This window comes from Dromiciops gliroides, chromosome 3 (assembly GCF_019393635.1).
Source record: "Dromiciops gliroides isolate mDroGli1 chromosome 3, mDroGli1.pri, whole genome shotgun sequence".
Taxonomy (NCBI): Eukaryota; Metazoa; Chordata; class Mammalia; order Microbiotheria; family Microbiotheriidae; genus Dromiciops; species Dromiciops gliroides.
In genome coordinates, this window is record NC_057863.1 from 593,514,295 (window position 1) to 593,529,485 (window position 15,191).

At 45.5% G+C, this 15,191-nt stretch overlaps 1 protein-coding gene across 1 annotated transcript; it reads left to right on the plus strand.

Moving 5' to 3' along the window:
- The first annotated feature begins 2,742 nt into the window (after positions 1–2,742).
- On the plus strand, positions 2,743–14,012 carry LOC122748121. Its single transcript, XM_043993823.1, has 4 exons — positions 2,743–2,758; positions 2,963–2,965; positions 4,530–4,862; positions 13,723–14,012. The coding sequence occupies exons 1-4, from the start codon at positions 2,743–2,745 to the stop codon at positions 14,010–14,012; spliced, it is 642 nt and encodes a 213-aa protein (XP_043849758.1).
- The last annotated feature ends 1,179 nt before the right edge of the window (positions 14,013–15,191 follow it).

The following is a 15,191-nucleotide window of genomic DNA, read 5'->3' on the forward strand; positions in this document are numbered from 1 at the left end:
ATTGGCTTACCTGTATCAAGAACAATTGTGGAAAAAACAGAGACTCTGAATGCAAGAGAACTGGTTTTAAATCCCAATTCTTCCAATTACTAGCTGTATGACCTTGGGTGAGTCACTGAATTTTTGTGATTCTCAGTTTCCTCAGAGCACTGATCTTGTGATCAGAGGATCTAGGTTAAAATCCTGCCTCTTATATTCACTCTCTGTGAGACCTTGGAGGATAGGGGGCAGGGAAACAATTACAGAATGAAGATTTTTTGGTTTTTTTGGTTTTGGTTTTTTTTTGCAGGGTAATGGGGGTTAAGTGACTTGCCCAGGGTCACACAGCTAGTAAGTGTCAAGTGTCTGAGGCTGGATTTAAACTCAGGTCCTCCTGAATTCAGGGCTGGTGCTTTATCCATTGTGCCACCTAGCCGCCCCCCAGAATGAAGATTTTTAAACCAATGAAGTTAGAAGCAGGGAATAAAGGTTGGCCAGCTTGGGCCTCTCTACCAAATGGTAGTCCAGGAAGAATGTCTAGATGGGTAAATGGAGCCTGCCTGTCAGAGGGATAGTGGAGGGTGATAAGGTTGAATATTCTAGGACAGTGAGGCCCCAGGCCCCAAAGGAGATTCTGCAGCAGTGTCGAAGTCCACAGAGTCAAGGGCAGAGCCAGGAGCAGAATGAAGACGATACTGTTTTATAAGTTTATCAGGAAGACATTTTGTACACTATGATAGATATGTGAGTTGTTGCTAATAGTAACTAATGAGGAGGATCACAGGACATTCCAGAAAGAGATAGGAAAGCCGAACCAGTTTGAGAGAACCTCCATGAAGTCCTGGGCATTGAAACTCATCAGTGATTCCCTAGCTTACTAAGGGGGAGACAATAATTTCCTTAAGAGGAATACTGTTTTCCTATTCCATTAGAGCTCTTTCAGGGATAAGTTTGCACGTGGATAAAGGGGAACCGATGGGGGTGTCTTATTGGAATTTTCTGGACTCCACAAGGAAAGCTATTTTAAATAATTGAGACAGTGGATTTGAGGAGACAGTAAATACAAAAGGCAGCGAGTACTTCCCCGCATGTAGAAATGTAAACAAAAGAGTAACAGAGAGGCCCCTTGTAACTCTTTTACAAGTGGTTGAGGAGTAGATGATACAGGGGCAAGAGCACGGAATTTGGACCTAAAGGTCATGGATTCACATCACGGCCCTTTTACTTGTTATCTGTGTGACTTTGGACTGACTAGCTATGTATCTACGCTGGGCCTCAGTATCATCATCTGTAAAATGAGGGGAACAATATTAGATGGCCTCTAAGGTCCCTTTCAACTATGATTTTATGATCATATGATCCAGGGAGTCCACAGTGAAATCTCTCAGTTTGTGGATCATGCTAAGCTCTTCTGACAAATGAAATGCCAAGCTCCAGGAGATGTAGGGGAACCTAGAAAAGCTGTCTGAACAAGAAGAAAAACACCAGGACACATCTCAGTATGTCCAAACTGGGACTTAACCAGCTCTGACACATGGATGGGATGTGACAGGTTGGGGAAAGGGGGCTGAGGTCAAGGTCAGAGTTTGGCATCCCTTGGGGTTCCAGGTGGGCAAGGGGAATACAGTCAAAGAGTCAGCAAGTGTCTGGAGGGCAGGTACCCCAAATGGTAATACATAACAGCTGTGTGGTATAGTGGTTAGAGCACAATTCAGAAGACCTGGACTTGAATCCTAGCTCTGATGCTTACTGCCCAAGTTACTCTGATCAAGTCACTTCAACTCATTGAATCTCAGTTTTCTCATCTTGAAAATGGGAATAAACCTTCTTGGTAAACCTATTTCACAAGGTTCTTGTGGGGGAAATACTTTTAAGCACTATACAAATATGAAATGGTGTATGCTATTACTACTAACTGCTGACATTTATACAGCATCTTGTACTTTCATTGGCATTGATTTGATCATCCTAAGGGCCTTGAGAGATAGGTAGTTGAGCTATTATTCTTCCCATTTTTCAGATGAGGGCATTGAAGAGAAGAGAGGGAAAGGACCCTGCCAAAGGTCAAATACACTTTAGATGACATTCTAACACAAAAAGCATCTTGCATTCACCAGGGTCTCTGCAGAAACTGGTCACTAGATAGTTGCAAGGGGGAAGACACCCATTGCTGAATGCTGAACTCCTTGAAAAGAGGCTGTGTGAGGTAGTGAATGTGAAATGTGGGAGTCAGAAGACTGAAGTTCAAGGTCACTCCGATACTTAGGAGCTGTGTGACCTTGAACAAGTCCCTTTCTCTCTCCAGATCTTGGTTTCCTCATCTGCAAAGTCGGGGGGGGGGGGGGTTGGACTAGAAGATCTCTAGGATTCTTTTCAACTCAAAGTCATATAAACCCATAAAGATGCTCAACAAATGTAAAGTGAATCTCCACTGATGCCTTTTGTCTTTCTAGACTAATATTTGGAATAACTCACTTTTCATATGCTGGAATAAGGCAGGCCAGGCCAATGGCTCCAGAACAGTTCATTAGTTTCCAGTAGCAAAAACTCAACCCAGCTGATAAGCTGGGTACCATCACTGGAGCAAAAATGCCCTGTTTCCTGAAACCTGAACTTAATGTGGTCAATAGCATAAATAATTCAGAGGCAAAGGTAGATTTGGAGAGGGCCCCAGGTTTGGTGCATGCTAGACTGTAGCCAGGGAGGGCAGGGAAAGCAGCCTTCCTAGGGAGGCTCAGTGGGCTAGATTCTCTTCTCGGCCTAATGGCCAATGAGTCAGGTCTGGCCACTAGCAGAATACCACACAGGTCCTCCTGAAAGCAAGCAAACCACACACTCACCATCCTTTGCAGGAGGCAGTTTATACTCCTTGCACAGATAGCATCAGGCTCACCCCAACAGGGAGGGCATCTCTCTAGATGGTCTACTAGGTTCTTACTGATATTTTGACTTCTTCTCCTGATCTCCATGTTCTTACCCCCAGGAGGTAAAAGAGGGGGGAATCTCTGGCATCATGGCTTCTTCTTTTTTTTTTTTTTGCTTCTGCTTCATGCTTTATGAATTGACAGAACCTTTTTTTTTTAATCAGTCACTTCTGGAAACACCACTCTCCCATTTCCCCCCAAACTGAACCCAGGAATGACCATATCTGACAATGTATCCAACATTCTGCCCAAAAGCAGGGAGGTATGTTAGTTGAAACAATCTTTCAACCCACAGTGTTTCTCTTCCAGCTTGAAATATTTTTTTTTCCTGTCCTCCTCCACCCCTTGATTCTTCCCTAAGGCCCAGGATCCTAAGGTACACTTAGTAGTAGCAAGAAGCTTGAAGTTCCCAAGCTGTAAGGCCTGTTTCCAGCCTAGACCAACATTCTGAAGTATAAGTGGAAGAGTCTTAGGATGGAAATCAGGAGACCTGAATTCAAGTCCTCTACTGCTGCTGTTAGTTACCCTGTGACTTTGGGTAAGTCATTTCATTTCCTTGGGTGAAGTAAAAGGGTGGGGGTGAACTAGATAGCAGATCTAAGATTGTGTCGTTATTATTTCTGCACAGCTTGAGGTTTGTTTTGTTTCCTGTAAGGCCCAGTGAAATGTCTTTTGAAGTCTCAGTCTGGGCCCTACGCCCCTCAAATGTGCTCTGCTAAAATGTTTGGGTGTCTTCTCAGTCCGCTGTCTAAGGTTATTCACCTGGGGTAAGTGGGTAGATTACAGAGAATTTTTAAAAAACATAATAAGCTCCCAAATATGGGATTTAGGGACCTTGGTTTTGGTCTAGGCCTCTGCCTCTGCCAATTATGGGGAGGACAAGGCAAGCCCTAGGGAGATATACAAGGGGAGGATTTACCAGGTAGGGCTATTGTGAGAGACGGTCTGTGTGTGAGTGAATGAGAAGGATATGAACCTGTGGGGTTTCCCAGTAAACCTGGCAGTGTGGGACAAGGGGAGGGCTGTTGGGGGAAAGGGCTAGGGAGGAGAGAAAGGAGCTGGGGCTGGGGTAAGGGAGACCCAGGTACTGAGGTTTGGGGGCCAGGTCGAGGAGCACAAGGGGGAGGGGGAAGGGAATATTGGAAGAATTTAGTCGAACTGAGGTGGTGCGTGGGAGGTGAAGACAGCTTTGGCAGCCCCACGAAGTGGGAACCCAGGACTCAGGAAGAGAGAGCCCAATGAGAGCAGAGGAGGGAATCGAGGTTCAGGGCTAGACAGTCCAAGACCTAGAGCCTAGCTGTCAGGAAGCGGGAGCAGTGGGGCAGCTTGGAGTCAGAGATGGTAGGTAGAGGATGTCGGGAGGGGAGAAAGTCCAAAGAGTGGGAGCCCAGAGCTGAATGAGGAGGTGTAGCTAGGAAAGGAGGGACCTGGGGTTTGGGGGGAGGAGAGGGTGTGACCCAGCCCCTGGAGGCCAGTGGGACCCCTCCCCCTGACACTGGACTGTGGAAGGGAAGCGAGCAAATGGAAGGGTTGAAGGCAGCGATGGCTGAAAGCTGAGCTAGGGCCCCAGGCTGAAAGGGTTGGGGGAGCTGCGCCCGCCCCCCGAGAGCACTGCTTGACTCGAAGCTGAGCACTCGGTGGGCGGAGGGGGAGCCGGGAGCGGGGGGCGGTGTCGGCGCTGGGGGTGGGGGGAGCTGGCTGGGCGGCTGCGCCGGCTCGGGCTCGGGCTCCATCCAGCTCCAGCTCCTGCTCCCTCTCTCTTGCCGCTGCTGCCGCCGCTGCCGCGGGGCGGGAGGGGGCTCGGCCATTGTGGGAGCCGCTCCAGCCAAGGCAGGGTGCGCCTAGCCGGCTGCAGGTCTCCGGTTGCCCGCCACCCGCCACCCGCTGCCCGCTGCCCATTGCCCGCTGTCTGCTGTCAGTACCCGCTGCCGGCGCCTGCTGCCGGCTCCTCCTTCCCCGGTAAGCAAGAGAGCGGCGGCGCGCCACGCCAGGGGCTCGGGAGTGAACAGCAAGAGAGCGCTTTGCCAGGGGCAGGTGGCGGGAGCGTGTAGGCTCAACCGAGGGAAGGATCGTGGGGTCGCGGCCAGGCCCTAGGCTATGGGATCCCTAGAGATCTCAGGCTGGCCCAACGCCACAGGGGCGCGCGGGGTCCGGGATTGGGCGCGCCAGCACTGCCCCCGGTACCCTGGGGGCACAGGCTGCACTGTGACGCCGCTGCCCCTCGGGGCTTGCACCTGCGGCGCAGTGGGGCTCTCAGTGAGTGCCCGGCCGGGCTCAGGCCCAGGCCCAGGGTGGGTGTGTTCCGAAGGAAAACCGAGGCAAGAGATTGGGGAGTGGGGCCGGGGTGGGGTGGGATGGGGTGAGGGGCCAAAGCTCTCTCCGGGGTTTGTGTGGGCAGGCTGGGGCGCTGGCTTCGCTTGAGGTCAGTCTCCCGAGGGCGAGGGGAGGAGGAGAAACTCGGAGATCCCCGCTACCTCTCCTGCTTGGGAGTGGATCGTTTGATCTCAGCGCGGCCCCATCGGGCAGCCTCCCGCCCCATTGACCTCCTTGGATGTGTTTCCTGCTCCCCCCGGCCCCTAGCTGGGGCGGGGGGGACGTGAGGGGAGGCGGCGCCTCAATGGGTGCTCTTTGTCATCCCAGTTCGCTGGGCGGACACGCGGGGCGGTCCCCCCCTTCCGTGGAGCGGAGCGGAGCCGAACGCGCGTGTCCCTGCCACAAAGCGTGGGGAGAAGAAATGGGGGAGGCTGCTGGGCGGGGAGAAACCCGGGGGTGGGGGGCGGGGAGCCCGGGGATGAGCCCGAAGCCTGAGCCAAGGTGAGGCGCTTTTTCATAAAGGGGTCCGTTTCCGCAGCAGCCTGAATTTATGAGATGAAATGAGGAGAAGTGGAGCAGGGCTTTATGAAAGGAACCGGGGAGCAGTGAGATGAAACAGGTGTTTTATGAGGTCAGATGGGCATTTTCGAACGAAGGTGGGTAAATTGCAAAAGAAGTCCGCCTGCCCCAGTGACTGACAGCAGACCTCCCTGGTGGGAGGCAATGAGGAGACAAAGAGATGGTTTAGGAGGAAAAAAAAATCGGGCATTTCTGAAAGGCATTTGGTGTGTTGGAGAGGAAGGAGGTATTTATTTATGAAATGAGGCAAATGTTCTCACATGTCCAAGGAATACCTGAGGGGTGTCTACATATCAGGGGCCTGAGCTACTGCCGCTCCTCCCCTTCAGGATTTCACAGAGCTGGGTTTTTTTGTTGTGTGTGGGTTTTTTTTTTTCCTTCTCTAGGCCCATTCTTTGCTGGGTGGGACTGAGAGGAAAGACTATATATAATGGAAGGGGAAGAGAAAGAAAGGAGAGCTGTACGAGGGCCTAAGCTCCTCCTTGACCAAGGTATCCTGGGTGCACCCTCAGCTGATACTGTTTGGGCCAGTTCACCATTGGGAGGAGTATACAGCGGTTGTGACCTCTGCCTAGGCCTGGAGACTGGGCAGTGATGGAAATGAAGCCGGGAGCTCGGATGGATTGCCTGCTGTTGGTTCAGGGAGGCTCCGGCTGTCACCCCAGCTGCTCTGGCCAGCCTCCGTGCTGCCATGAGAGGCTTTGCTGCCCACCTACCCTCAAAGGCTCATCATCCAGGCTGGTCTACACTGGCAGGTGGTGGCTTCTTTTGTAGGCTTGGTCAATTTTGTGCCCATGACAGGTTGGCAGCTTGGTGGGGGGGGGGGTCTGCCTTAGACTGGGGAAGCAGGCTCAGCATGGGCAGTGCCAACGTTCCTCAGCCCACACTGTCTTCTGAGTGTGATTGCTGGCATCACTAAAGGACCACTGACTGAATTTGATTAGACTGCAATGGATTTGAATGGGATAGGATTGGATTGAATTGATTAGCAAGCATGGTTCAGAGAACCAAAAAATCCTAGTTTCTTGCCATTTTAGAGAGATCAATTCATATATAGTGAGTAGAACATTGGGCTGAGAGTGAGAAAGACCTGGGTTCAGATCCTAGCTCTGATGCTTGGTAGCAGTGTGACCATGAGCAAATCACTTAATTTCTCTGAGTCTCAGTTTCCTCATCTATAAAATGGGAATGCTAATACCACACCCTAAGGGGCTGGTTGTGAAGATGAAATGAAGAATGTCAAGTGCTTTGCAGACCTTAAAAGGCTAGTGCATGGAGGTCATTCCACCTAGTTCCACATTTAGGATGTCAGAGCTGGCAAAGAATTGAAATATATATATGTATTTATATTTGTATTTGTATATATGTATGTATATATACATATATTTCTCTCTCTATAGATACAGTCATGTTATACATATTTCCATTTTATGTTGTAAACGAAGAATCAGAGCAAAAGGGAAAAACCACAAGCAAGAAAACAATAACAACAAATAAAATAAAAATATTATATTTTGATTCACATTCAGATTTCATAGTTATTTTTCTGGACGCGGAGAGCATTTTCCATCATGTCTTTTGGAATTATCTTGGATCGTTGTATTGCTGAGAAGAGCTAAGTCTCTCACACATGGTCATCACACAATGTTGCTGTTACTCTGTACAACATTCTCCTGGTTCTGCTCAGTTCACTCAGCATCAAGAATTTAAATATTTCTTCATTCAATCCCTTTTTTCACAGACCAGAAAACTAAGGTCCAAAGAGTGATTTGCTCAGGATAATATGGTGAACTACTGATAGAGACCCTTCTAGAATCAGATTTCTTAATCCATTCGCTATTCTCACCATAATTTACCCCTGGACTCAAATCACCCTGGAAGAATAAGACATAATTCAAAAGAAGTCTCCAGTCTTTCCTCATTATTATGCATCTGTCCCTGGGAGCCATAGCTAGTATGGGAGCCCATAACCCAGGACAAGAATAACGATTGTCCTTTTGGTGCTTAGGTCCCAGCCCTGCCCTGTCCTGCCTCAGATGGGTTAGGCTGAGAGACTTTAGGGAAAACTTGCCTGCAGTAAATGGGACGGCAGTTCCCCAGGGCTGGTAAACTGATCTGGCCTGAGAAAGGTCCCTTTGCCAATTTCCTGTGTAATCCATTCCCATAAAAGCTTGTGAATAAGAAGGCAGGTCTAGGAAGGGTCAGTTCTAGTTCCTCTGACCCATGTCTTCCCCTTGGATAGTGAAAATAATGATGGTAGCTTACATTTTTACAGTACCCGATAGGGTCTGCTGTGGAGAACCATGAAAGGGCATTGAATTTGATTTTTTTTTGGGGGGGCGAGGCAATTGGGGTTACACAGGGTCACACAGCTAGTAAGTGTTAAGTGTCTGAGGCTGGATTTGAACTCAGGTCCTCCTGACTCCAGGGCTGGTGCTCTATCCACTGTGCCATCTAGCTGCCCCTGGGGCATTGAATTTGGAGTCAGAAGATTCTAGTTTATCCCTGTGCCATTTACTACTTGTATAACCTTAAGCAAATCTCTTCCCAGCTTTGAGCCTTGGTTTTGTAATTTGTAAAATGACAGGGTTGGACAAAATGGTATCCAAAGGCCCTGTCAGTTCTGGGGTTCTCTTCCCTAATGTTCTTGGGACTCTTTTCAGCTCTGACACCTATGAGCTTGGTTTTAGAAAATAGGGCTAATTATACTTATGGTTCCTACCTCAGAGTCGGTCAGGCAGGCAGTCAACAAACATTTAACTGAGCGTGCCTCCTGTGGGCCAGTTGTTGTTCAGTTGTGTCCCATTCTTTGTAACTCCATGTGGGGTTTTCTTGGCAGAGATACTGGAGTGATTTGCCATTTCTTCTTCAGCTTGTTTTACAGATGTGGAAATTGAGGCAAATGAAGTTAAGTGACTTATCCAGAGTCACATAGCAAGTAAGTTTCTGAGGCTGAATTTGAACTCAGGTCTTCCTGACTCCAGGCACTGTATTCTATCTGCTGTACCACTTAGCTGCCTATCTTGTGGGACAGACACTGTACTAACTGCTGGGGATAACAAGAAAGGCAAAAAACCTCTTTCTGCCCTTAAGGAAGGAGTTCACCTTCTAACAGGGGAGATAACATGTAAATACCTATGTAGATATAGATGTAAGCAGTTTTCAGACTGAAAAGGGAGAGGGAGGAGCAGGAAAGGCCACTTAGGAAAGGTGGGACTTACACTGTCTTATTTTAAAATAAATTTTTATTGGTATCATTTGTTGTTACATCACATAAATTTTCCCCTGCATCCCTCATCATCATCACCAAGAAACCCATCTAATATAATAAAGATGGGTTTTTTTTAATAAAAAGAAAAAGAGTCCAGCTTCAGACACTTTGACACTTACTAGCTGTGTGAACCTGGGAAAGTCACTTAATCCTCATTGCCCCAAGGGGAAAAAAAAGAAAAAGAGGAAGAGGAAAAATCAGTGAAACTAATCAATGGAATAGAAATCTTACAATGTATGTAATGTTCCATAGCTATGGACCCCACACTTCAGCAAAGAAGTTGGGGGGAAGAGATACCTTCTCATATTTCTTATTTGAGGTCAAGATTGTTCTTTGTAATTTTTTTTTTTTTGGTGAGGCAATTGGGGTTAAGTGACTTGCCCAGGGTCACACAGCTAGTAAGTGTTAAGTGTCTGAGGCCATCTTTGTAATTTTAAAACATTTATTTTTTCTTGTTTCTGGTTGTTCTTTCCAGTTACATTTTGTAGTCATGTATGTTGTTTTCTTGGCTCTGATTACTTTTATCATGTAAATCTTCTTATGTTTCTCTCTAGTCATCACATTAATAATTTCTTATATGACAGTAATATTCCATTATGTTCATCTGCCATGGTTTATTTAGCCATAACCCAATTGGTGAGAATCTGCTTTGATTACGATTCTTTGAAACCATAAAAATACTTCTATAAATATTTGGGGGGTATATGGGGATTTTATTATCAGTGGTCTCTTTAAGGGTAAAGGCCTAACAGTGACATCTTTGGATCAAAGGGTATGGACATTTTAGCTACTTTATTTGCATAATTCCAAATTTCTTTCCAAAATGGTTGTACTAATTCACAGCTCCACCAACAATGCATCAGTATGCTTATCTTTCCATAACCTCTCCAGCACTCACTATTCCCATCTTTTGTCATCTTGACCAATTTTATTGCTGTGAGGTGAAACCTCTGGATTTCATTTCTCTTATTAGTGATTTAGAGCATTCTTTAATATGGTTGTTAATAGTTTGCAATTATTTTGTGAACTGTTTGTTTATATCCTTTGACCTCATATCTGTTGGTCTTATCCAAGCTTCTTAAACTGTGGGTCACAACTCCACATGGGGTCATGTAACTGAAGGTGGGGGTTACAAAAAATTTGGCAGTAAATGTTTGATTTGTATATCTAGTTTCTATACTTATATACCTGGGCTCACAAAAATTTCCTGGGTGAAAAGGGGTTGTGAGTGGAAAAAGTTTTAAGGTGTTATAGATGGTTTTATAGATCCTGACTATTGTAGTATCTCATTTTTGCAGTTTTATACCACTTCTCCTGTGTAATTCCTCATTGATACCACATGTTTCTCCATAACTTTAAATCTTTAGGCTATATGATATTCCATGACTCAAAGTCATAGAGTGGAGGAATTAAAAAGGAGTATTAAAAAGATGAGCCTTTGTTTCAAGGAGAAGCTTGGGAGTCATTAAAAGCTCTGCACAAATTTCCCAAAGATAATCCAGTCTTCTTTGGTCCTTCTGTTCAATTGTAGGCCCAACTCATTAATCATTTAAAGTGTCTGGTCTAAGCAGGTGTGCGATGGTAAATATTTAACAACCAGTCCTGGGAGTGGTAGGGGGATGTATGCATGACATACTTTCAAAAATCTGCATTGTTAATACTTTTTCATCTCCACAATCAATAAAACAATAAGTCAGGCCCTGATTTGTACTGTTTGCAGATTTCTAAAGAGTACATACTCTCACTGACAATTTATCCAGGTCAGTTTTGGCTCTCATCAGCTAGCAAAAGCTAGTTCCAGCATATCATCTCTGGTTCTAGGTAAATGTGAGTTAGCTATCCAACTTTATATCATAATCTAGATAACTGGCAATTTTAATCCACTTAGTTTTTCCTGTGTGGATAGTTAAATTATTTTAAGCATTTATGGATCTCGTTTAATATCTGCAAAGAGGATGGAAATAAAATCTATCTAAATGTCTATTATAATCTGTAGTTATCAAGTACTAACTACCATAGATTTGTGGAAATGAAAGTGACCTTGGAGAGCATCTCATTTTATAGGTGAAGAAACTAGGTGGGACAGCTAGGTGGTAAAGTGGATAAAGCACCATCCCTGGATTCAGGACGATCTGATTTTAAATCTGGCCTCAGACACTTGACACTTACTAGTTGTGTGACCCTGGGCACGTCACTTAACCCTCATTTCCCCTCAAAAAAAAGAAAGAAACTAGGGCCTAGAGAGATGCCACAGGTCACATAGTAAATCATTGGTGAATCTGAGACTTGAACCCAGGTCTCCTGTTTACCAGTCTAGGGCTGATTTTATTATGCCATACTGTCTTTTTGCCATATGACTTAGCACTGAGTCATAAACTATCTTATGTTATTTATTCCCATTTCAAATGAGTTATTCTTTCCTAAAAATAAATATATCAGGGTAGGGGCAGCTAGGTGGCACAGTGGATAGAGCACCGGCCCTGGGGTCAGGAGTACCTGAGTTCAAATCCGGCCTCAGTCACTTAATACTTACTAGCTGTGTGACCTTAGGCAAGTCACTTAACCCCAATTGCCTCACTAAAAAAATTTTTTAAATTAAAAATATATCAGGGTAGCTTGGTTATGCAGTAGATACAGCACCAGCTCTGAAATGACAAGAACCTGGTTCAAATCTAGCCTCAGACACTTACTACCTGTGGGACCCTGGGCAAGTCTCTTAATCCTGATTGCATAAAAAAATTAAATTAGAGGATAAATATATATATACCTACATATATATATATATACAGAGAGAGAGAGAGAGAGAGAGTAGCCAAATGGGTTTAACATCGATTCTGACTGAATCCTCTAATTTTTCCACATTACCATGCCCAGGGTGACTTCCAAGGGAAACACTACTGCATGGGTGCCATGCAGTAACATAGGTGGCCAGCTATGGTCCCACAGTATTTATTTATTTGCTTATGCAGGGCAATAAGGGTTAAGTGATTTGCCCAGGGTCACACAGCTAGTGTCAAGTGTCTGAGGTCGGATTTGAACTCAGGTCCTCCTGAATCCAGGGCTGGTGCTTTATCCACTGGGCCACCTAACTGCCCCTGGCCCCACAGTATTTATTTTTGTTTGTTTGGTTTTTTTTTGGTGAGGCAATTGGGGTTAAGTGACTTGCCCAGGGTCACACAGCTAATAAGTGTCAATTGTCTAAGGCCGGAATTGAACTCAGGTCCTTCTGAATCCAGGGCCAGTGCTCCATCCACTGCTCCACCTAGCTGCTCCCCACCCCCACCCCCAGCCCCACAGTATTTAAATATTCATTTGATGCTAACTTGGAGACACACTCATAAAATGCTCATGAGGGGAAAAAACCCCTCTGAAAACTGTGAACCATTTTAATGCTGTTTGTATTTCTAGAATGAGTAATCACCAATGTGATTATGCCCATTTTACTGATGAGTAGACTGAACTTCAGAGAGGTGAAGTGACAAGCATTTCAATACTGCTTTAAGATTTTCAAAGTACTGTACTTTATACCAGTTACCTTATGGTATCCTACTTTACTGGGGTTTGTAGTGGGGAAGAGTATTTTTTTTCTTTTTGGTTGGGGCAATGAGGGTTAAGTGACTTGCCCAGGGTCACACAGCTAGTGTCAAGTGTCTGAGGTCACATTTGAACTCAGGTCCTCCTGAATCCAGGGCTGGTGCTTTATCCACTGTGCCACCTAGCTGCCCTGGGAAAGAGTGCTTTTTAAAGCTTTTTAAATGCTATAGAATTATATAAGTGATTCACAATATCCAGGTCAATTAGGAAAGGTAGAGATAATTATCCTCATATTGAGAGGAGGAACTTGTCTGAGGATGGTTGATTTAGGAGTAGAAGAGACCTGGGAAGTTGTCTAGCCCAACCTTCTCATAATTTTTGAACATTCCAGAACACAGTCTCTTTATTTTGTAATGATTCTTCCATTTCTATTTATGTATCCCTTCCATATTGTTGGATTTAGGGATACTGCACCACCATGATCTGGAAAATGCAAATAAAATTGTTTGGCCCTCCCTTACGTACCAGAGAAGAAGTCTGAATTTTTTTTATTGTTCTTTTTTCTTTTAGGGGGTGATTACACTAACTTATTGTAAAATTTGGGTTAAGTATTTGGTTATAGGCTATATTATACAAAACATATTTTACATATTTCTGAGTTTCTAAACTTTTTTCTGTGTCTTCTGCTGGCCTTTGTGTGTTGTCTGTGCCTTCCAAAAAGTTTCCCCCAAAATTTCCATTTAATTTTTTACACCAACCCATAATACAATGAAACTGCGATGGAGAAAATCATCATGTGGAAGGGATAAGTAACTGTACTTTATTATATTTCCCACCAAAAATTCCTTTATTTTGTAGATGAGAAAACTCAGACCCAGAAAAATTTTAAATGATTTACCCAAATAAACTCAAGTAATAAGTGTTAGAGTCAGGATTCAAACCCAGATCTTCTGATGCCAGGTGCAGTGTCCTGTCCACTGCACCACATTGTCTTAAGGCCATGGAATGACCTAGTGGCATAATTTGAGCCAAATGCCAGTTCTTCTGACTCACAGGTTACCCAGGGCCCATTACATCTTTCTGGGTCTTGGTTTAATCGTACAACATACACTTTCCCTGCAGATCATCACCCCCGAGGACTCCCAAACCATCTCGTCTCCACCACTTCTTGTACGATGTCTTCCTCAGACGAAGAGACCCTCAGTGAGCGATCCTGCCGGAGTGAGAGGTCCTGCCGGAGTGAGCGTTCTTACAGGAGTGAGCGGTCCGGGAGCCTATCTCCCTGTCCCCCTGGGGATACCTTACCTTGGAATTTACCTCTCCATGAGCAGAAGAAACGGAAAAGTCAGGACTCTGTCCTCGATCCCGCAGAAAGAGCTGTGGTCCGAGTTGCTGGTAAGAGCAGCTGCTGAAAGCATTTGATGGGAGGACTGGGGTTTTCTGGGGACCTCGCACTCATTATTTTGGTGATAGACAGGTAGACAAGTATCTGGGGCTGATCAATAGAGGTATCACTTGTGCTTTTGGGCCTGGTATTGGGCACTTCTCCTCAGGCCTGCCATGTGCTTTAGAGCCACCCTAGACCGTTCCCATAAGTGTTGGGTAGAGCCTGGTTCTGGGCATTGTCCTAAGACCAGTCACACAAGGATTGGTTGAAAGAACTGGAGGTATTCAGCCTGGAGAAGAAAAGGCTTGTGGGGCATAATAGCTGTCATCAGTCATTCAAAGAGTGCCAGGAGAGAGAGGGATTAGGCAGAGCCATAAGTAATGCAGGCACTTGGAGAGATGCAAAATGGGTCTTGGATGTCAGGTGAGACTTCCTAAAGGTAGAACTGTCCAAAGTGGGACAATGGGGTACCTTGGAAGGCATTCAAGTGGACACTGGATGACTGCTTCTTGAGAAGGCTGCAAGGGAAATTTCCCTGCTCAGGTTGGGTTAAATGCCCTCTGAGGTCCCTTCTAATTTGGGGCAGCTAGGTGGCTCAGTGGGTAGTTTGACTAGCCAGGAGTCAGAAAAACCTGAGTTCAGATCCAGCCTCAGATACCTACTAGCTGTGTGACCCTGGGCAAGCCACTTAACCTCCCTCTCAGCCTCAGTTTTCCTCATCTGTAAAATGGAGATAATATCTCCTGCCATCCGTAGTTATTGTGAAGATCCAATGAGACAACAATTGTAAAGCATATAGCACAGGGCCTGGCACATAGTCAGTGCTATATAAATGTTAGCTCTTATTATTCCAGTGCTGAGAGAGTGTGATTCCATGAGAATTCCAGAGTTCCTCTGATATATGACTGACTGGGCCTTGTGATGCTGCATCCTGCAACAGACAGGAGATTGTCCAGCTTTTCTCAAGGAGGAGAATCTTCCCCAGAGAGATCTCCCTTTATGAGGGATCAAGTGCTTTCTGTGGGTGTTGCACAAACTCTCTGATTCCTAGTCATCATAAGCTCACAGAGGTATGGCTCTAAGGCCAGAGAGGACCACTGAGGTAATCTTATCCAACAACAGACAATATTAATAATGAATAATAATAGACAGGTATTTTAACTTATTCTATTGTATAAAATGTATAATGTGGGGGCAGCTAGGT